General features: G+C 40.5%; 3 protein-coding genes across 6 annotated transcripts; 2 read left to right on the top strand and 1 right to left on the bottom strand.

The window, feature by feature from the left end:
• The first annotated feature begins 408 nt into the window (after window positions 1–408).
• On the top strand, window positions 409–11433 carry capn3b (calpain 3b). Its single transcript, XM_041064009.1, has 23 exons — window positions 409–951; window positions 3134–3203; window positions 3729–3847; window positions 4128–4261; window positions 4758–4926; window positions 5092–5175; window positions 5276–5367; window positions 5620–5697; window positions 6159–6319; window positions 6473–6642; window positions 6748–6759; window positions 6906–7114; window positions 7276–7312; window positions 7874–7897; window positions 8149–8235; window positions 9124–9201; window positions 9295–9352; window positions 9430–9497; window positions 9701–9769; window positions 9865–9943; window positions 10268–10384; window positions 10684–10742; window positions 11063–11433. The coding sequence occupies exons 1-23, from the start codon at window positions 604–606 to the stop codon at window positions 11087–11089; spliced, it is 2349 nt and encodes a 782-aa protein (XP_040919943.1). The 5' UTR covers window positions 409–603; the 3' UTR covers window positions 11090–11433.
• A 20-nt stretch (window positions 11434–11453) lies between these two features.
• On the bottom strand, window positions 11454–20145 carry znf106b (zinc finger protein 106b). 4 transcript variants are annotated; one of them, XM_041064006.1, is made up of 21 exons: window positions 20057–20145; window positions 19634–19773; window positions 19450–19511; window positions 18790–18993; window positions 17675–18652; window positions 17240–17576; window positions 17107–17167; window positions 16615–16769; window positions 16436–16496; window positions 15922–16366; window positions 15752–15798; window positions 15535–15668; window positions 15044–15178; window positions 14669–14785; window positions 14364–14555; window positions 14086–14148; window positions 13805–13924; window positions 13383–13454; window positions 13177–13248; window positions 12801–12947; window positions 11454–12716 (listed from the first exon to the last, which is right to left on the bottom strand). In XM_041064006.1, the coding sequence occupies exons 2-21, from the start codon at window positions 19670–19672 to the stop codon at window positions 12660–12662; spliced, it is 3498 nt and encodes a 1165-aa protein (XP_040919940.1). In that variant the 5' UTR covers window positions 19673–19773; window positions 20057–20145; the 3' UTR covers window positions 11454–12659. The 4 variants fall into 4 exon arrangements, with proteins under 4 accessions (XP_040919940.1, XP_040919939.1, XP_040919941.1 ...); XM_041064005.1 differs by having other exon boundaries at window positions 19987–20124; XM_041064007.1 differs by having other exon boundaries at window positions 17246–17576; window positions 19634–20107.
• A 165-nt stretch (window positions 20146–20310) lies between these two features.
• churc1 (churchill domain containing 1) lies at window positions 20311–21743 on the top strand. The gene is made up of 4 exons (XM_041064837.1): window positions 20311–20472; window positions 20832–20967; window positions 21139–21209; window positions 21390–21743. Exons 1-4 carry the CDS (start codon window positions 20434–20436, stop codon window positions 21480–21482), a joined length of 339 nt encoding a protein of 112 aa, XP_040920771.1. The 5' UTR covers window positions 20311–20433; the 3' UTR covers window positions 21483–21743.
• The last annotated feature ends 104 nt before the right edge of the window (window positions 21744–21847 follow it).

The raw sequence follows: 21847 nt of genomic DNA on the forward strand, positions 1-21847 counted from the left end.
TAGACATTTGACTGGGGCATCAAAGTAACACTGTTAACCTGTTCAAAATAAGTAACTGTCAGATTTGGAGCTAATTTATTTTATTTAGAAGTTCTATTCTCTAGGGATTTTAACGCAGTAATCCATATTTAATTACTGGCCATAGTAACTACTTCTTTTATATTCTTCTTTTGACCTACATCTCAGTATTTTTCATATTTATCATGATTAATCGATTCAAAAAATACCACCTCAGGTAATAGCCAGTGCATTCTGCACTATTGCATTTATGGCATAAATTCTGGACAGTCCCACCAAAGAGCACACGGTGACCTGAAAATGTTGGGACGGGGTCAGGGTTTCTCCATGAGAAGCCTCCTCCCCTCCTTTGAAGAGTCCTATATTTAGGTCCAGGGACTCTACAGTGACTGTGTGAGTGCTGGTCTGAGAGGCTGTTGGGTAGGGACTGTCCATGAGCTCTGACGATATTTTAAAAGGAACTAAAAGTGATTGCCAGACTCAGAGAGCGCTCAGGAAGTTTCCTCGGACTGTTTTGCAAGCTCACTCTCTGTCTCTGCAAAAGAAGGAAGGACTTCATTTTATAAGCTACCCTCTGAAACAGAAATGCCAAAAGTCGAGGTAGGCACAGATAAGATGGGGGGCAAAGAACACGAAGGGAAAGTGCCTGTTGTGGAAGACACAAAGGTGAAAGTGCTTTATGAAAGTGAAGCATCATTTGGGCCTGATGACAAAACAGATTACAGTCCCACTGGGACAAACTCAATCTACTCTGCGATTTTGAGCAGAAATGAGGCCGTCAAGGATGCCAAGCGTCTTAAGACTTTTTTGGAGTTGCGAGACAAATACGTAAAGAAGAAGGTTTTGTTTGAAGACCCTCTGTTCCCTGCGAATGACTCCTCACTCTTCTACAGTGTCAAACCTTCAATGAAGTTTGAGTGGAAACGTCCCTCGGTAAGTGCCAGTGTTTTGTCATCATATCCTTTAAGACCGAGTTACACTTAATGCAAAAGTGTCTCTGAGATGTTTCCTAAAGCGCTTCTCTAAAATCCCTTTGTATCTCATCGCTTCCTCCTCAGCACATGGGTGGGGTGTCAAGTTGATATAGCTGAATGGTTGTGGGTGCATAGCTCTGGATTATCACCTTCTACAATCACAGACAGCTGACTCTCACACAGGAGGACGCTCCCTGACAGTGCTGGGAAACATGGTGGCAACTCAGTGTGTTGGCTTAAGGGTTTCATATTTTTCTGATACACATGACTTGAAACAGGGTTTTATAGTCTTCCAAGGGTCTACCTAGGACAGCAAATTGTTCTGTCCTGGAGCTCTGGTTGCAGGACATTTGGCAAATTACATTTAGTTTTGTTTGACATGAAGAGACATATGTTCCTTGACTCACAGTACCTGCTAACACACCTACACAGATGTAAACACTGATAGACAGAAATGCAAACACAAACCCAAGACCAACTTATGCGGTGATGTCACAAGTTCTGAAATCAAAATCAAATCAAAATCTCATCAGCGAAATGTATGTTAAGCATAGAGGTGCTGGCAGCCACATTTTGTTTGTTGTAATTCTCTCCAAGCAAGCAAATGAGCATATTTCCCAAAATGTTAATGTTGATTGTTGTGAAGATGTCTAATTATTTTCATCCAAGTGTTAATGTTCATTGTAAAATAACTATTCATTACACAGCAACATTAATTGATACTATTTTTGCACTTACATTAACATGTTAGGTCTAAATTATTTATCATGATTAATGAATTAATTTGATTGCATACTATTAAGCGCAAATGACAAACTAAACATGGAAATGATTTAAATTTCAAATTTTCCAAAGTTCAAATTTCGGAAGTGTGACTGCTTCTTAATGGCAGATGATAAATGTAGATTTAGACACTCAGCTGAGATTAGCGATACATGAATCCTATCGAGGGGTCAGCAGTGGTGCCAGCTCTAAATTGGGAACATGAGGTTCCATTTTTACAGCTTTAGTTATGGTCAGTGGCGTGATTAAGGGACTTGAGTCGCTTCTGTGAATCCCCAAAATAAACTCTTATTTCTGATGTCTTCATTCTGTCATTATCCTGTTTTCTAACTCCTGCAAACTGTAAATTGGGGGAAATAAGGATTTTCTTTCAGTATTTCAGGAGTTAGAAAATCCTGTGTTGATTTTTACTTGATAACTTGATTTAAAAAAAAAAAAATAATAATAATAATTTTAAAAAGCATAGAAAAATATACTCTATCATTATTATTTCTTTATTCATCTTTTGACCTTGTGGAGATTCAAATCCACCATTTGGGAACCACTTAAGACCATATAATCCTTCAACATGAAATCCCTTTCGTGACAACAAGCATTTTGCGCTCCAAAACAAAGTTCCAGCATATGAGCATAAACATATCCATGATGACAGCGGGATGATTCATTGGTAAGTCCCAGGTTTCTGTACGTCAACAGAAGATGCCAATCACGTTGCCAGAGATACGTAGTTATGAGGTGAGGGCCTCTCCACATTCAGCACAGCATTAACACTCGTCCAGAGGACTAAAGGGTCGTGACCAGCTGACCGCCAACAGCTGCCTTCTCATAAATATGCAGTGAATGCAGAGGGGGGATTCATGGCCCCAGATGCACCCCGGCCGGCAAAATTTCTCCAACTCGCTTTCAGTTTCAGGGTTAAGTCCTCATATTGTCAATCATGTCAAGTGTAGATTTGTATATACAGGTTTTATATTGTCGAGAAGCTCAAATGTTGATGAGTACCATTTTTTACAATTAACAAAGAAAGGCACAGTATTCAGATGTCAAGTGCTGTCTACATACAGACAGTTGTACAAGAAATCTGCTTAAATAAAACTAGAATCTAAGAATCAATCTAATCTCTCTCTAAAATACCAAAAAAATTTGATTCAAATTAAGAACTCAATTTACTGAACATGTACGTAAGATAATAGATTATTATAGAGACTGGACCAAAAATATTTAAAACAGAGACTATTCCACCTAATACACATATCATTTCATCTTGCATGGTCTCCTATAATAAGAAAAAAGATTTGAACTCTTGCACATAAATTGAGCAACAAGCACCTCCTAACAATTTTTTTTTCTTATTACAGGAAATTTGTGAAAACCCTGAGTTCATCATAGACGGAGCCAACAGGACAGATATCTGTCAAGGAGAATTGGGTAATAATTAAACTGTTTCTGCTTTTGAATAAGTAGTTTAGAAGCATTCACGCACACACCATGCTGCCTGGGAATGTGAAACAGAGGCTAAAAGCATGGATGAAAATTTCTTTCCCTCTTTACGTTCCTAGATTTTCAGGGCCTCCATGGCCGCCCTTTACTGCACACAGATCCAGTAGCTCCCTTTTTTGATAAGACATGGCCTTGTTTTTGTTACTTAAGCCTGCAAGTTCAGAGAATCAGAAGAGAAAATAAGCATACAATAAAGGGGTTCCCAGAGCAAGGGAACTGTACAAAAGAAACGGCAAATTGAAGGGGTCCTGCTGCCTGATAGACATAATATAAGTCAAGGCAAGCTGTGGAAACCAGAATACATCTAACAGTTAAACTGACCACAGGCATGAACCTTAGTTACCTTACTGACAACTGCAGCAATGTGGCTTTAATCTGAGACGACTGTGTTACTTTATGCAGCGGTGAGCTCGGATCAAGTGTTTTCATAGCTCATGAATCTGCTCTTGACAGGTGACTGCTGGCTGCTCGCTGCCATCGCCTGCCTGACACTGAATGAGAAGTTGCTGTATAGAGTGATTCCCCCAGATCAGAGCTTCACAGAGAACTACGCTGGCATCTTCCATTTCCAGGTTTTGAATGAACATCTGACATGTTCTGCAACAAACAACTTTCATGTTCCTTGTGTTGCTGATTTGTCCTCTTGGATAACAGTGTAGATTTTATATGATTAGATCAGAATAAATAATTGTTGAGGGATAACAAGAAGAATCTTAGAAAAAAGCACAATAAATATATGAAATAGGACATTTCATATGTGAAATTTCACTGGTAATTTCACTTTCTTTATCTGGTAATGTTTTTTCTCCACTGTCTCATTTCCTACTGTCACTCTGTTCTTACTCTTTTCAGTTCTGGCGTTATGGCGAATGGATCGATGTGGTTGTGGACGATCGCATTCCCACCTGCAAAAACCAGCTGGTGTTCACCAAGTCTTTCAGAAAGAACGAGTTCTGGAGTGCTCTTTTGGAAAAAGCTTACGCAAAGTGAGCAGAGTCTATTAATGTCCACGGCGCAGTGGAGGCGTGCAGCTTGTCATATCTTCACCTCCCATGTGCTGCTGTTAATTCACTGTGGTTTAGATTTCCCTGCCATCCACTGCAAAAAGTTTGCCTTTGAGCCTGGAGCTGAGCCTTTAGTTCAAGCTTTTTGACAGTGTTGAGAAGCGGGCATCAAAATCATAAGGTCATGCCTTTAATTTAAACTAATCTGTCAAACAAGACAATTTACACTTTAAATCACTGACCTCTCACCTCACTGACATTTCATTTCTAGAACTTAAAGTGAAACAAGCATTAAGACCCAACACTGAACCGAATTTCTTGTTAAGGTTTACATCTTTTGCAGTACAGACACACTAACTAGGCCCTCACCTCCTCTGCCCTCATGTTTCCCAAATCGGCTGCAGACACTGTGAAATATCCAAGCCTTGGAGAACACACACATCAGCACATTGACCAGAATGACTGACCTCTCTCTCAGGTTGCACGGATCATATGAGGCGCTGAAGGGGGGGAACACCTTGGAAGCCATGGAGGATTTCACAGGTGGAGTTACCGAGTTCTTCGAGCTGTCTGAGGCGCCCAAAGAACTCTACACGATCATGAGGAAGGCCCTGGAGAGAGGCTCACTGATGGGCTGCTCCATAGATGTGAGTGGTAGAGAAAATGGTCAAGTAAAGTGCACAGGAAAAAAATGCACTCCTAAGGTGATAAACAATTAAACATAAGTGAAACTGTTAGTGAAAGTTGGACAGTTTTATTATAATTTTATTTGTTTTGGCCTCAAAACCCACATGACCTGCTCTGTCTCTCAGGTTTCTTCAGCCAGTGAACTGGAGACTCGGACTGAACAGGGGCTGGTCAAAGGCCATGCCTACTCCATCATAGGCCTGGAGGAGGTACAGTTGAATGTCCACTTTCTGCAAATGTAGATTTGGGGGGGCGGGGGGTTGTGAGAGAAGATCTTTTCCAGTAGTGCTAAAGAGGTGTTGTCTTTAGTGTGATGAGGTTGCAAAGGACACCAGAATTCGCCTGATTCGCTTACGCAATCCCTGGGGTTGGGTGCTGTGGAAGGGACCCTGGAGTGCAAAGTAAGATTTGGCCTTGGACATTTGTCCTGATAAGTCTTGATAAGTCTTAACTGTTCTGATAATATTTGCACATAATTCTATTCATGTTAAGTTTCCCACAGTGTATGATTTAGTAGTTGTCTGCATCTGTCAGTGTTTGTTTAGAAAGGCTGTATTGTGAGGGAATGATGACTTGACAGTATTGCTATTGTCCTGTGCTGCATATATGGAATACTAATCTGGTTTTATTAATGTGGTTTTACCTTTCCGTAGTTCAAAGGAATGGTCTACCATCTCCATCGCCGAAAAGGAGAACCTGAAAAAACAGACTGTCGAGACGAGTGAGTTCTGGTGAGTGAATTCATGTCTTCAATTTTGGCTTGTTCAGCCAAAAGTTTCCATTTGTTCAACACAGTTCATTGGGATTAAACTAAAACCAACAAACATCAGCTTTACTTTGAACATTACATACTAAAACACATACATTAGTTTACTGAACACATGTTGTCATGTAAACAAAGTTAAGCCCTATTGTGATTTTTTAAAAATATTAATTTAATGTGTTTAACATTGTTTAAGTTGTTTCCCATGAGATGTAACAATGAATTTAATATTTGTGTACATGAGATGATGTCATTATTGCTTACAACATTATATGCTAAATGTTATGTTAGCAACACATCTGTTAAATGTGTACAGATGTGTTAGCAACACATCTGTACACATTTAACGTTACTTGCATTTTCCACTTGCATGTTAGCATTCAGAATATTTTTTTCCCTACAAGCTTCCTCTTTTATGTTCCTCTCCAGGATGTCTTTTGACGATTTCAAGAAGAACTTTACCAAGCTGGAGATGTGTAACCTGACCCCTGACACACTGCAGGGTGATGAAAGACAAAGCTGGACAGTGTCGGTCAACGAGGGTCGCTGGGTGAGAGGCAGCTCTGCTGGCGGCTGCAGGAACTTCCCAGGTAAGCCTTGTTTTGTTTTTTTTTTTGTATAAGGGTTTATTGCAGCTGTTATGCCCTATAAAAGCTCACTAAGTCTCATATGGCTCATGCTTTTTCTTTATTTAGGCCACTATCATATGACCACTGTGTATATTTACTTTCTGTGTTTTGCAGACACATTTTGGACGAACCCTCAGTATCGGCTGCAACTTTACGAGGAGGATGACGACCCAGATGACGAGCAGGTGGCCTGCACTGTTGTCGTGGCTCTGATGCAGAAAGGTCGCAGGATGCAACGCCATCAAGGAGCCAAATTCCTCACCATCGGGTTTTCCATCTACCAGGTAGTAATCACTTGACCCTAAACATTACAACTTTCCTCTGCTATTCAAAATCCAACATGCATTCATTGGAGTTGAACTTTTTTAACTTTTTCTGTGTCTCTGTAGGTGCCAAACGAGGTATGCCCATCCTGGAGGAGGACGTTATTTTGATGAAGTCAGCTCTTCCCCTGTACTGACCTGTATTGCCAGAGTGTTGTGCGTGTCATTCCCATCTTATCATTCTTACTATTCCCACACTTTCACTGCTTTTTTCCCCTCTGTAGATGCGTGGACAGAATCAGCATCTGCAGAAGGACTTCTTTCTGTACACAGCTTCCAAAGCTAAATGCAAAACCTACATTAATCTGCGAGAGGTAACAGAGCGTTTCCGTTTGCCTCCGGGAGAGTACATCATCATCCCCACAACTTTTGAGCCCCATCAGGACGGAGAGTTTATTCTCAGGGTCTTCTCTGAAAAGCACAGCACATCCGAGTAAGGATCACTGAGGGTGGGGCACTGGGCACATTTGGTGGTGCAGCTGATGCTATTTTGGGGATTGTTGACAGTAAAATTGCAAACTATAGTGAAGCCTTTAATTGAAGGACATTATCAGTGAATAGCAGGAATCCTAATGTGTTTGTTTCTACTCACAGGGAAGCGGAGAACACAATCGGCTCTCCCCAAACACAGGTTCGCAACATGATTGAAGAAAAGAAAATATATTTTAATAATTGTGACCGATATTGCAGTGATGAAATGGCTCAAAACAGATGAGTAGGGTCACTTCTTATGTCTACAAAACTATATTTAGTACCTGATAAAAAAAACAAGTGAGGAAGGGTTTTTGGTGGTCCTGATGTATGAGTTGACAATCAGTGTCCCAGAAAAGTCAAGACACACTGCTTTGTTAAAGTATATGAATTCAAAGGCTACATGATAAAAACAAGACCAACACATATAAACACCACTGGTCTTCACCAGGGTCAAACGATCAGATAGTTTAATATCGGACTTTCCTCAACAAAAGTACAGTCTATTTTCACACTGCACTATCAGTTTGAATTTGATGTATTGTAAATCCCAGTTCCATCAACTATGTTCTTGAATTCTCTCTCTCTTTTCCCAATTCACACTGTATGTTCACTCATTGTTTTCCCTACAAGACTTACTAACAGACTTGAATATCCAAGTGTTTTGTCCCGTTTCATCTCATTTCATCCTTCTGTCCTTCCTTGTCTTATTAACCATCAGCAAGACAAGAAAAGGAAAGAAAAGGTAATGCACGGATGTGGCAGATTTGCTTTTAAACTCTGCTTTCCCCACTCCTGTCTCTCTCTCTCTCTCTCTCTCTCTCTCATTGCATGTCGGCTTTTAGCAATGTTGGCAGTTACAGTTTGTGCCATCATTGAATATACAGATTCTAGGCAGTGGAAAAACCATTAATTAACTCTCTCTTTTCTGTTCTGTTTGTCTTTTATAAACCTTCTCTCCTCGTACCAACCACTGCCATTACCCATACATGCCAGCCTATTGTATTTGTGTCAGACAGAGCGCGTGCCAACAAAGAAATCGAGCATGACGGCATTCAGGGGGAAAAGAAGAAGAAACCGAAGGTAAACTCCTTGTGGTGGGAGCAGGGTGTGTATGGGGAGATTGTCAGTTTTGAGCTTAAACATCACTGCAGACAGGTGACAAACAGCTCATTGTGACCTTTGTGACCTGTCATAATATTTGGAGACTGACGGCTCTGTAATGCAATCTTGACCAGGTCTAATAACCTCGCTGGGAATAAAACAATTGAGTTTGATGCCAGATGATCTCAAATGGCTCAGCTGCACCTGTTTTCCTGTGAGGCCTTGGCATATAAAAGCCTAGTTATTCTTACAGTCTCTTAAGGTCTTCTTCTCGTGTGCTGCTCTCCTCTGGTACTGTAAGGAATTGCTTCCGGTGATAATCAATCAAAACATGTGGTGATATAACAAAATGAGGCACTGTTAGAGACAAATGATAGTGCTGAAATTGAATGTATAATAATAAAAAAAACAAACATCCATTTGCTGATTTGTGTAATATTAAGTTGGATGAATAATCTGGTGAAATCAACTGGTAACACATTTATAAAAAAAATTGCCCTACTCTGGCTTTCAAAATCAGAAAAAGTCCCTCTCTCCACAGATGGAGAATATCTAGATTTCACAATTGTACCCTAAAATGCCAGAATGCAATATTGTTATTGGTAAAACTGTCCTTCTGACGTCTGTTTTACCATGTAACAATTAGTTTTCCAAAGCAATGTAATTTAAAAAAAACAAAACCAAGGTTTTGTTACGTAACTACTTACGGTATTTGGTGAAAAGGGACGCTTTGGACTTCTATTTTATCCCCCCCAAAAAGAAAGATTTTGCCACACAAATGTGTCATTCTGTAGTGCTGTCACAGCCACAGCACATGAATAAGGCAGTAGCTAAATGGACTAATGACTCCATTTATCTGTCCTTCAGCGAAAACTGCTACAACCTGAGGAGGAGACTGAGGAGGAAAAACAGTTCAGGGCCATTTACCAACAGATTGCTGGTGAGGTGAGTACCAGCGAGAACGAGGACAACACAGGGTGAGCATGGTGTGCTCGTGTTTGAGCTGACAATGAAACACGTCCCTCCTCCCTCCGTCAGGACATGCAGATCTGTGCCAACGAACTCAAGACCATCATGAAGAACGTGCTCGCCAAACGTAAGTGAGCTGAAAAGGCCAGGGTGTCAGTCAGTTTCACGCGGTGGCCACTCATAACAAATTATCCTTCTCCACAGATAGTGAAATAAAGACGAAAGAAGGTTTCAGCCTTGAGACATGTCGGAGTATGATCGCCTTGATGGATGTATCCTATCAGCTGGTTTAAACAAGAGGAGTGTGTGTGTGTGTCTGTGTGAACAACAGACAGGAAGCTCTGAAAACCTCAGAGGTTAGAGCACCAGTTCTCCTTAAAAAGAGAATTACTGCAAAGAAATCCCATGTATGATTTCAAAGTGGTTTAACAAGCATTGCTGCATGCTGGCTTTTCTATAACTGAACTTTTCTCAGACTGACGGGACAGGAAAGCTGAACCTTCAGGAGTTCAAGCACTTGTGGAAAAAGATCAAGGAGTGGCAGGTAGGGTGGGCTTAGCCTCCTTTACTTATGCTTGTTTTTGATATTACAAAACCCACCAAGTTTTCATCAGATTGTCAGTGTGTCTGTGTTTGCAGCTGATCTTCAAACGCTATGACAAAGATGGATCTTCATCCATTAGTAGTTTTGAGATGAGGAACGCAGTAAATGATGCAGGTAAGCAGAAAAAAAATGGAATTTTCAATTTTAGGGTCCATGTTGTCCATGAACTTATTAATTGTAGTAAATCATCAATGAAACATTCTTTGTATTAGACAGATGACACAGATATAAGCAAATTTTAGCAGATTAGCACTTCACATTGCAGTATTATAACAAAACAATACAATGACTCAATTCCCAATTTTACTTCCAGACTTCTACAAACTTTTGCAGAAGTCAGGTTCATAATGTGTCTCTTCTCTATCTCTTGTTTAAAACCTGTAACTATGAAATAATGTGTGAAGCCATGAATTTCTGATTCACTCTCTCCACATGAAGGGTTTCAGCTCAACAAACAGTTGTATGACATCATAGCGATGCGCTACGCAGACGAACACCTCAACATCGACTTTGACAGTTACATCTGCTGTTTTGTGAGGCTAGAAGGGATGTTCAGTAAGTACCTCAGCCTGTACATTTGAAATTTACTGAAAAAGTATTGGTATTCTGGCATTGTATGTCACTAGAAAGCTTGTTCACCAAAAGCAGATTAATTTCACTGATGCAAAAGATAAATAATATATATATTTTTTTGACTAAATCAGTGTTGAAAAGTAAAAATACAGAATATTTTTATATCTCTTATGAACCTTTGTGGGGCCAAATTTAACTTCTGCAACTCACTAACTGCAGCCCAGCCCAGCGTTAACATGAAGAGACTGATGAAGACTGTTGATCTTTTGTGCGTCTTGCAGGAGCTTTCAAGGCCTTTGACAAAGACGGAGATGGACTAATCAAACTCAACGTCCTGGAGGTAAGTCAGTGTTAGCATTCTGCTTTACAACATGACATCCTGATATGCTGCTTCCCTTTAGTCTATGTTTATATTTTATTGCATATGGCATTGCTTGAATTTTCTCTGTGATTAAAAATTTGTTATAATAGTTATAAGATTATAAGAACATATGATCAACAGATTGTAACAGATTATAAGAAGGTCTATAAAGATGTGCAAAAACCCAATTGTGGTCTAAGGGACCCTTTCAACCAAAAATATATACAGTAATGGAGTGCTGAAACATATGATCGAAAGTTCTTCATTGTAATGTTTATGTTTTTTCTCTCTCTTTGCAGTGGCTTCAGCTGACCATGTACTCTTAGGTCACATTCTCGACCCCTGGTGTAGCTGCAGACAGTCGGTGCTCAAGTTTAAGACACCAGCTTTGTCATGACTTAACTCTCCTGGACACTTACTGAATTTTCTCTTTTCTTTAGCATTTTTAAACAAAATGTAGTTTTGCACAGGTTGTGATTACAGCAAAGTCAGACAGAGAGAGTAGGCCTTTGTTGCCAAATTTCCCATTTGTAAAGAACAATGCTACAACTGTCAGTGCTAAAAGAAAATGTCTGAATGTGAGCACTCAGAGAATGAGCGTTTAGTTTCACAAGTCTACATAGAAATATTTAATGTATATTGTTTTTAAAATATACTGGAGATGAACACAGTAAATTATATTTGTTTGTTTTTTTAATTGCTGTACACATACGATAGGTATTAATTACAAATGAAATACATATTGTACAATATAATATTGAAAAATAAGGCATAAGTTTGATACAGCATCATATAAGTTACCGTCTGGTCAGTCAGACAACTTTCACTGCTTCCTGCTCAGAAAGAGATGAGTTTTCAACTCATGTTTTGTACAAAGTGACACAGGAGAGAACAAGAACACTTCCTGGAATAATTCCCTCACAAATGTGAAAATGTAAATGCTATAAATTAATAGATGATTTACATATTTCATAATGCAAAATGTTTTAATAACCAAATCTCTTAGTCACCACATGAGAAATTGCTTTTAAAGTTATCACACGTGCAAATGTGACAAGAGACAGTCTGAGTCAGGATGAAATGAAGGACACAGTATCTCTAAGCTTGGAAATTAGGAGACATAACAAGCCATGCTGGGGTACAAAAAACCTGAAATCTGGAATTACAGACTGATCCAAAGATTAGAAATCTGACTTGAAAGCAGGTGAATGGATGCATAAATTGTATAATTTCTTCAGAAAGTACAGGTTGTTATGTCCTACTGCACTTTCTAGAAATATCACATTATACCTCCAAGTTAAGCTTGTTTCTCCCCCTTTTTAATTTCCACAAAATCGCCCCTTCCACACTGAAGAGAGGACAAGCTCAGCAGTAAAAACTTAAGAGTAAAGGACTTGAAAGGCTCCAGGCCACGCGACAAAAAAAAACCAAAACAAAAAACGTGTCGCTCAAGTGATCTCAAAGAAGAGAAATTAATAATTCAAATAAGCTTCAAATGAAGCTTAATAAGTGATAACTTAAAGCAAACTAATGGCTGCATACTATGAAAATAATCCTCTAAACAGTGGGAGTGATCACCTGTCAACATTTTATATGTTCATTAGAGACTGTGTCCTTTTTTCGGTTTGATGCTGAACACCTCAATCCCTTCATGCAACAGCTTCAGGGGATCAGTAATGAGCGGTCTCATTATTGATCGGAGGTCATACAATAACACCAAAAAAAGATGCGATCAAACACTTAAAAAAAACCCAAACAAACCAGAGGACAAAATGAGCAGAACCTGTGTCCTAAGACAGAAAACCCTGAAACAACTCTGAAATAAAAGATAAACTTGCATGTTGTAATGGATGAACATCTAATCTCCTCTGCTGCATCACTTTACCTGCGCTCCAGTCAAGGCTGCACCTTGCTGTCGTTCTCTACGTGACTCTGCATGTGTTCAGGCAGCACCTGCAGTTAAAGAGGCGATGAAATTAGCTACGACTAGAGAACTTATGACTGAGCTATTTTTGAAATGTGGAGCTGGGCCGTTACCTGCTGAATTGACTGCTGTGTGGCAAAAAACCTTTGGCAACCTCCCCAGCGACACCTGACCTTCTGCAGTTTCGGGCTGGTGTGATGTGTGACAAGGTGCTGCACAAGATGCTCCGCAATGCCGAAAATTAGAGAACAAATCTGCCACTGGACAAGACACACGTTAGGACACAAGTCAATCAGAGAGAGTAACAAATCTTATTAAACATCTTCAAGAAGAAGAATGTTAGATATTTTTATTCTAAGTGGATCAGAGTGAAAACACTGAAAAAAAAGGGTTAGGGCGGACTAAATTTAGATCAGTCTTCACATGTGATATATAAATATCAAGCTTCTCCTTTAAGATTCACTCTCTGTAAAATGAAGCAGTCCTCACCCGGCATCTGTAATTTTTCATCAAGTTGAGCTTCACTGCTTGGACACTGCCATCACAGCAGCCTGTGTAGATCTGCAGGGAACAAAGCAAAGCAAATACACTGTTAATATGAGCACAACACCATTCAGCGATCTTTTGTAAAATGTAACCCGTCATGCAGGTTTAGATCCAAACCAAAATGGTTGGACCAGTTTCAGTCCACTTACCACACTCTTATGGACAGTCATGCACATCACCCCGTCACTGTAACCCCCGTACACCTGCAGGCAGTTATAGGACTAAGGAAAAAAAGCAAAACCAAAACAAACACTTTTATATAAAAGCGATATAAAAACCTGACACAAGAGAAGACAGATTATACAACAATACAACATTTATCTGCAAGTTTTGGAAAGTTTCTGACACAACAAATGGAAACTATAAGAAGTCTACTTATAATTAGCACAGAAAAAAAGCTTGTTTTGAGTATTTTACTCTGGACAGTGAAACAGTATGAACGGAATGAAAAAGATTTAAAAAAATTATAAGAATTTAAATACACAAACCTTCCACCTGGTAGTCTGACAACAACAAATGGCTGGTGTCCAGCTTTAGAGCTGCACATCAGATAAAATTAAGTCATAAGTACCTGTAGCTCATACACTCGAACCAGCTTATCCAAAGAGGCTGTCACCATCACTTTTCCCAAGATGACAATGGCCGTGATGGCATGACCGTGGCCCTTGTAGGCACGAACCAACTCACCCGTCTACGAGTAATGACGGAAGACAAAAATTATGGCGAACGCAAAAGTATTAAGTAAAAACAGCAAAAACACACTAAAAGAAGTTGAGGTGGGTCCAGCATCCAGCAAATCCCTGCAGGTTCATGCATCACATATACTCCGGGGGAATTTTTTTTAACACTTACATGGATGTTGTGGGCATGAACAGCTGTGCTACTGGAACCGCTGAAGACCTGGTCATTCACCACCTGAACACAACAAAGGAAGTGTAATTCAATACCCCCTATAAAGTATATTTTACCAGACTGAGTAATACTTACCAGTACCCAGAGTTTTTATAAATAATAGTCAAAAGGACAGAAAAAAAAAAACAAGAATATGTGAACATCAACACATTTCCAGTCGAACACAAAGTAAAGTATTTGGTCTCAAAACTTTTAGAATGTGTGAAGAATTCCCTCACCTTCATAGAGAGAACAGTTTTGGTGTGACCCCCCAGTGAGCGCAGTAGCAGGCCGTTCTTGGCGTCTCGTACGCTGATGGTGCTGTCGTAGGAGCCGACCAGCAGCACCCGGCGGGTGCCCTCCTGCGTTGAACCCAGACAGCTCACCCCTCGAGGGCCATGGCACTTGAACACATCCAGCTGCTTCAGAGTCTAACGAGAGAGACGGAGTTAAAGAAATGATCCCGTTAAAGTTTGTAAGCGGTTATCTGAAAATGACTCTGGTACAATGAGGTTAGGATATCACAATGACACATTTCACTCACCTTTAAATCAAAGCTAGCAACTGATCCACTGACAAGCCCGGCGTACAGTATATTCCACGCTATGTGCAAACACAACACACTGTCTGGTAAGGAGACCTGCTGCAGGCACTGCTTTGACTAGAGGTAATGAAGATAAGAGAAATTAACACAACAAATAAAAAATTAGACTGTACTAAGCTTACAGACATGAGTAAAGTATAATGGTTAAAAACTGGTAAATCAGCAAGTAAAGGATAACTTCCAGTAAAGATGTCACATCAACCCCTGTAGTGATTTACAGTCTAATGAGGATTCAAACACAACATAGAAATCACAAGCAGACACATGTATGAGGATATGTTTTTGCACAGTGAGGCTTGACCACACGTTTTGTACCTTTATGTTGTAACAGCGGATGGTCTGGTCACTTGAGCCAGTGTAGAGGCGTGCCGGCATGTTCGGCAGGGGCGACACCAGCAGACAGTTGATTTTATTTGTGTGACCCTCAAACACTGCCTGGCACACACTGCTCTGGATATACAGAGATAAAATATACAGCTTGCTATTTATTTATTTTTAAAAAGAGAAATTTGCAACTAATTTCTTACGATTCATTGTTTTTGACATTTATTTAACAAAAAATGCCTACTATGTTGAGTTGCCTGCTTCTCAAATGAGGGTGAGGATTTGCTGCTTTTCTTGGACAGTCAATAAAATATCTTTGGATTTTGGACTATTGGCTGGCCAAATTGATCATGATAATAATCATAACCTTTTTATTTCAACGATAAAACTAAAGAATTACACACGCTGTTCAAACACTGGCAAAGTACATACAATTTACTGGACTTCTTAAGTGTATGTGTTTTGGACCCTGAACAACTCACCCTGAGACAGTAGGCTCGTGCCGTGTTGTCTCCTGAACATGTGTACAACAGGTCTTCGTGGACTTGCAGGTCGTGGACAGGGCCGGTGTGATTCACAAACGCTCCCAAGTACAGCTCTTCATCCTCAACAGACACTGAAGTAATGGTGATTAAGTTGACTGCAACATTTTTCTGACAGTATCTGCCTTCATATCTTCACTTGCTACTTGTTACTCACCTGCAGGAGTGTTTGCATCTTTGACTGGCAGAGAAATCTGAATTTTTCTGAGGGGTCAAGACACGAAAGGTTGGTCACATTTCACATGCACTTATCTGAATCCATAGATAAAGTATCCCTGTAATGTTCAGGGGCTTAGTACCCGACATGATCACAAGAATGGATCTCACCTGTCATTGTCAATTTGCTGAATTGTCTGCAAACTTGCACGGCTGAACTCCACACTGGCAGACTTCTCCGGAGGCTCTGGGTGAACTGGAACATTTGAGACGGTCTCAGGTGAATCCTTGTTGTCAGATGCGTCAAGGTCAATAACCACCAGGTTAGAGGGCTTCATCATTTTGACAGAGTTGTCGCTCTTGTTCCCGCCACCTTTGCCTGGTGCTGCATCAAGGACACTTTGATCTTTTCCAGGGACAGTCTTCTCTCTTCCTTTAACTTGTTCTTTGCAAAGGTTTCCCCCCGTCTCTTCCTCAGAATCAATTTCAATTGGTTGTGCTTCTTCCTTTGCTAACCTCTCTGTCTTCACACAGGCCTTTAACCCCGCTGTGGTAGCAGCAGCCCCTGCTGATGAGGTGGTGGCTCTCTCTGCTGTATTAGATCCTGCAGAGTGACCTTGTGAAAAAGATTAAGAAACTATTATTGGTCGCCCACTAAACCATTCCATGTTAGTGTAATCTGTACCTTGCATCCCCTGCAGGATCTCGATGCGCTTGGTTCTCAGACTGTTGACCTCAGCAATAAACTAAAACAGCAGAAGAATCATATAATTTAAACCTATGAATGGACACGCAAGCAACGGATAAAAATGTATGATTTGCCGTTTTCTTCAGTGGTAATATTTGCTTTATTAGTGGTGGTACCTGCTGTCTCAACAGCATGAGTCTTTGGACTTCTGTGTAGACAGCTTGCAGGGCATTGCGAGCCTGGACCAGAGACTTGTCCAAATCCTGCAGCGAGCAGCTCAGCTGGTCCTCCCTCAGAGACACCGCCAACAGCTGGTCCATCTGATCCTGGTCTACAAGGGAAGAACAGGTGTGGAATGATTGGATGATGCTTGGAAATATTCACAAAGAGAGGTTGAGCAGGTGGTGGTCTACTCATAACGACAACAGAGATGTTAAAAAATGCCACACGCTATTAGTAAGCTAAGACATACATTTCAAAATGAAAAGAGTAATGGGACGTGTAATTGTACTTCTTCTACAGTAAAATGAAATGCCTGAAAATGTCATAAATCTTTCACTGTGGCTTCTAAATACACATTATGGTGGACTGAGTTTTAAATTGGTATTAGTAGTCTTGTTAATAATAGTAATGTTAGAAATCTTATTTACACAAAATGCGAAAATTACCCTTATTTGACTTTGTTCTCTTCTTTTTTGCGCTTGAGTCCTTGTCAGAAACGCCATCAGCCTGTAAAAATAAAAACTTAGCAGCAACTGGAAGTTTCCAGCTTTACACTGAAGTCAACAATATACTACTCACTGCTACCATGTTGAGTTTCCTCTTGTTGGAACTGCTGCTGTCTCTCAAATCTCCACTCTCGTTTGGTTCTGCTTTCACAGAGACTGCTACTACTGTGTGACTGCTCCCACCCCGCTGTGCTGTACCAGGCGCTTGCATCTGAGAACCTGACTGTATCTCCCTGTAGGAGTCAGTATGTGCCGTGTCCTGGGCTGGAGGAGGTAAAGTCAAGTGTGGCTTCAAAGGACTGCCTGAGATCAACTCCCAGTGGAAGCCCTCAGACAGAGGGACGTCACTGCCCTGTGGTTGTGCTGAGCTTTCTTGGTTAGTCAGAAGATTCGTCAACTTTATTCCAAACCTGTAAACACAAACAATGGCAATAAACAGCAGATAAAATATATAGATATAAAATGAAGAGGAAAACGGAAACATCTCTTGTGGTGTGGATTTCCACACCTGGGCATGCCTTTGACCTTGTTCTGCTTCCTCCTTTTCATCTCTTCATACATGTCCTTCCAGCTCTGCTCATTCTTGGGCCCTGATAAGGCAAGCAACTTGTTCAGGGTTGGTTTAAGTCTGGCTTCTGTGCCCCTCTGAGATTTGCCTGGCTGGTGGGCAATTCGAACCTTGTGTTTGTTGCTCAGGTTGGGCTCAGAGGATGTGGTCTTGCCTGTACGTTGGCTGAGTGAAGCCACAGCACCCTGAGATGGTTTCTCTTTGCTGTTTGACAGTCCATGTACAACCACTAATCTTTTCTTGCAATGTTGACTGGTTTCTCGTGTCATTTGTAAAGTTGTCTGTTTTGGCTTAGAGGGAGGACAAACACCAGAACAGGCTGCAGCACCTGACTGTTTCGCTTTTTTTTTTGTTCCAGTCTGTTGTGCAGGTCTGTTCTGCCTCCTGGCCTCACGATCTGCTTTACCTGGCTCCTTCACACCCAGCGCTCTTCTGACTTGCTTCAGCATCGCACCGACATCAACATCCTGTATGGGAGCTGCACCGACAGATCTGTTGCACTCTGAAGCAGGATTAGCGGAACAATGTGAACCACCTTGAACTGGCTGAGAAGATTCAGTACACACATTCTGGCCATGATCTAACATGATAGCTCCTTTGGGAGGGAGCTGAGCACCTTCTTGGAGGTTGTGTGGTGATAAACCAGAAGATCTTCCACTTTGATTCTGCAGAGTTTTGGACACTTTGTTCTCCTTGTTTTGGGAGACAGCATTGTTGCTTTCTGTCTGGTGGGTTTCCTGCATCTGTTTCTGTGTCGTCTTGTTCACATTTTTGGATTTTTTCAGCTTCGGTGCTTTGGGTGCCACTGTGTTGTTCTGGATGGGTCCCTTTGGCATTTCTGCACTTTTCTGAGCAGCTATCTGCTTCAATCTCTTTTTTTCCTTTGCCTTAGCTTTCCTTGCTTTCCTTGCAATCCTCCTATGAAGGAAATAGACACAGTCATTCAAAACTAGTGTTTCAAAAAAACAACCTATTACATTCGGTGGAAAATGCAAGATATTGGATTCAATATCATCGTTTTGAGTTATTAACAGAAAAACAGGTGAAATTCTTACTGCTTTCTCTTTAGTATCTTGTTTCTCTCCAGGATTTCGTTGATGGTTTCTGTGCTGAGAATCTCATGTAGAGAAAGAGGCTTTATCTTTTTAGATTTCAATTTCGTCAACTCTGCTTCGTGTTGAGCTGAGGAGATGTGCTCGGCGTACTCCTTTAAACTCATGGAGGATGCCTTACATGCCTGGCAATCATGAAATGAATTCCTGTTCATTAAAGGACAGAAGAACAAGAAAAAACCTTTTCATCAGATATAATTAGATATCAGCTATAAGCTCTAGCAACTGATTTTAGATAAGACCAAAAAATAATGCCCATGAGAGTTTTGGGTCAATACTTTAACGAATTAATTTATCTCTGAGTGGCATGGACATGCTCTGGCTGCGTATCATTTGATTTTTTTTTTAATACTAGTGCTGATATGACACCTAAGATTCATTACAATAGCAATATTTTCTGATAGGGAATATTCTTGAAGAACGCTACCTTGACATATGCTGTGAATGAAGTGCCATCCTCTCAGAGGTTTCTCAGACCAAAATGTCTTATCAAGTGCTTTACGTAGGTTTTTACTATGCTGGTGTATTTTCACATCCCTTGTGGAGAATAAATCATGAAAAGAAAACAGGTACACCGTTTCGTATTTGACAAATACTACTCACTTGCCCAGCACTTTCTTCAGCTGTCGGTGATGCCGCATACTGTGAAAATGCTCCTGTTCTTCCTGTAGGTGAGAGACATGTTGACATGATTATGAATCATTTGAAAAGGCTGCATGTTCAAGAATTAGATAATAGCCAGTGCTGCTACTCCTGAAAAGACCTTGGTAAAATATGAGACACTTACTTTTTTTGAATAATCCTTGCGACACAGAATACAGTACATATTTCGAGCCTTCTTTGATGATTGTGTGCTGCTGCTGCTGCCCTTGTCCTTAACAAGAGTTTTATCTACTTTGTCCTGTGAGGTTTGAACCAATGTGATTTCTGTGGGGGGAAAAACAGATGATCACAGCACAGTAAGTAACAGCACAGCAGCATTAAACACTAGATAAACAAAGCTGCAGAATAAAACCCATTGCAAACAGAGGGTTTGTACTGTTGGCGTGAATTTACGTTATAAGCAATGAAACACCGCAAACATCGAGTCCAAACTTTTAACCGGAACACAACGTGCGCAAAAACGCACATTTGCGTTACCTGCGTGACAGTTTACACAAGCCGCTGAACACGGTTAACGGCATTTACGTAACTTATGAACGGATCACACCGGATTAAATATTAGGTTTGAAATGTTAACAGGTCATCACGAGTGGGGAAGTTTCACGTGGCTGCAGGTGCCCACTGCCTCTAAACCGCCATGCCTGCCCACGTAAATAACATCAAGTTACGTTCTTGACGTAAACTTGCCGTCGTTTGCCGTGGAGAGGATTTCGTAGATCTACAAAACATGGCAGAGCAGCGTGTCATGGGTTTTGCTATGACGTCCGGTAGTGACGATGTGTTACAGCTCTAATGAGCCACAGGGACCCCAGTTACAAGCGGAAGAGGAGATTTTTGCTAAAAAAAAAAAAAAAATACCAGCGGTTTGTTCGCTGTTTACAGTGTGTTATCGTTTACTGACTTTAAAAAAGGTTAAAAGTTAAAATGTGCAATGGCTGCGTACAAAAAGAATACCCGGACCGGGTAGGTTGTGGGACTGCTACTTGTTTTGACGCACAAACGCTAACTTACTACTAAATGAATAGCATCTAACGTTATAGTTAGCTATGGTTAACGTTAGTTTATATAGGGTCAGGCTAACCAAACGCATTTATTGGGCACACTCAGCGAAAATCAATGCAGTGCAATACAACAGTGTTACTACAAATCATGAAGGTTATATTGATCCGTTTGTATTGAAACTGTTTTAGAGCGATGTGGATTCAACTCTGTGGTCATTTTGGAAGCTGCAGTTTGTAGTGTTGCTGACTTGTATTGCGTTATAATGAGAGGTGTTTCTATTATTAAAATAGTTTTTTTCCCCTCTTTGATTTCCTGCTCAGGGGAACACCTGTCTGGAGAACGGCTCCTACCTGATGAATTACCTGGGCTGTGCCAGCTGCCATCAGAGGGACTTTGTGCTGATCAGTAATAAAGCCACAGAAGACGATGATGGAGAAGAGATCGTCACATATGACCGTTAGTCGCTCTGCTTGTGCCCCAGCTGGAGAAGACAACCACTGGATTACAGCACTGACACGTTTACAAACCAGTTTGCATGCTAATAGGCTAAAAACCATCAGATAATCCACTGTTCATAACTTGCTGAAGGTTTAAAAATATTTCACTAATGTTCATTTGTCCTTCCAGATGTTTGTAAAAACTGTGACCATGTCATCGCCAGACATGAATATACTTTCTCTGTTGTTGATGAATATCAGGTAAGCAATGTTGTCTGGCTTATTTACCATAACTAAGCAAATTCTTAGGTGAGCAAAATACTGGAGATTTAGAGAGGGCCGAACTTGTTAGAGGATATTGAATACAACAGTATTCATGGTTAGTTGTTGCCACTGTGTAATGTTTTAACATGTAAATTCAGTCTGTTTTGTTTTGTCCAGGAGTACACGATGCTCTGCATGCTGTGTGGAAAGGCAGAGGACTCAATCAGTGTGTTACCAGATGACCCCAGACAGTCTGCGCCTCTCTTCTAGACCTGAAAAGACACCAGACCTGCAGTTCATCGCTCACTTTTTAGATCCACTAACACCAACATAGACGTGCTGCTGGCTCCTCGCCTCAGGGTTCTAATCATTTTTATTATCCATTCAAAATTTTATGCATATTGCTCATTAGGTTCTTGGCTGTTTATGAACTACTGTATTCTTATGCAGTTTAGCAGAAAATATCACTTTTTTACGACAAATACAATCGGTATGTCAGCTATGAACTGTAAATAAACATTTTTTTCACCACTAAGTTTTATGACCCTCTGCATTTTAATTCTCCTCCACTCAAAATATCTGATGTTACAAAGTCAAAATAACAAACAATGAAGTAGTATAGTACATAACCTTCC

The sequence above is a fragment of the Toxotes jaculatrix genome, chromosome 19 (assembly GCF_017976425.1).
Source record: "Toxotes jaculatrix isolate fToxJac2 chromosome 19, fToxJac2.pri, whole genome shotgun sequence".
Classification (NCBI taxonomy): domain Eukaryota; kingdom Metazoa; phylum Chordata; class Actinopteri; family Toxotidae; genus Toxotes; species Toxotes jaculatrix.

Bases quoted from the DNA above. Each gene is read 5' to 3' on its own strand.
- churc1 (XM_041064837.1), top strand. From the start codon at position 20,434: ATGTGCAATGGCTGCGTACAAAAAGAATACCCGGACCGG. The intron at 20,473-20,831 runs GTAGGTTGTGGG...TTTCCTGCTCAG, and splicing joins AAAAAGAATACCCGGACCGG to GGGAACACCTGTCTGGAGAA. The intron at 20,968-21,138 runs GTTAGTCGCTCT...TTGTCCTTCCAG, and splicing joins AGAGATCGTCACATATGACC to ATGTTTGTAAAAACTGTGAC.
- capn3b (XM_041064009.1), top strand. From the start codon at position 604: ATGCCAAAAGTCGAGGTAGGCACAGATAAGATGGGGGGCAAAGAACAC. The intron at 5,176-5,275 runs GTACAGTTGAAT...TGTTGTCTTTAG, and splicing joins CCATCATAGGCCTGGAGGAG to TGTGATGAGGTTGCAAAGGA. The intron at 10,743-11,062 runs GTAAGTCAGTGT...CTCTCTTTGCAG, and splicing joins TCAAACTCAACGTCCTGGAG to TGGCTTCAGCTGACCATGTA.
- znf106b (XM_041064006.1), bottom strand. From the start codon at position 19,672: ATGTACTGTATTCTGTGTCGCAAGGATTATTCAAAAAAA. The intron at 18,653-18,789 runs GTAAGAATTTCA...TTTCCTTCATAG, and splicing joins AAGATACTAAAGAGAAAGCA to GAGGATTGCAAGGAAAGCAA. The intron at 16,497-16,614 runs GTACCACCACTA...CTGCTGTTTTAG, and splicing joins TCATGCTGTTGAGACAGCAG to TTTATTGCTGAGGTCAACAG.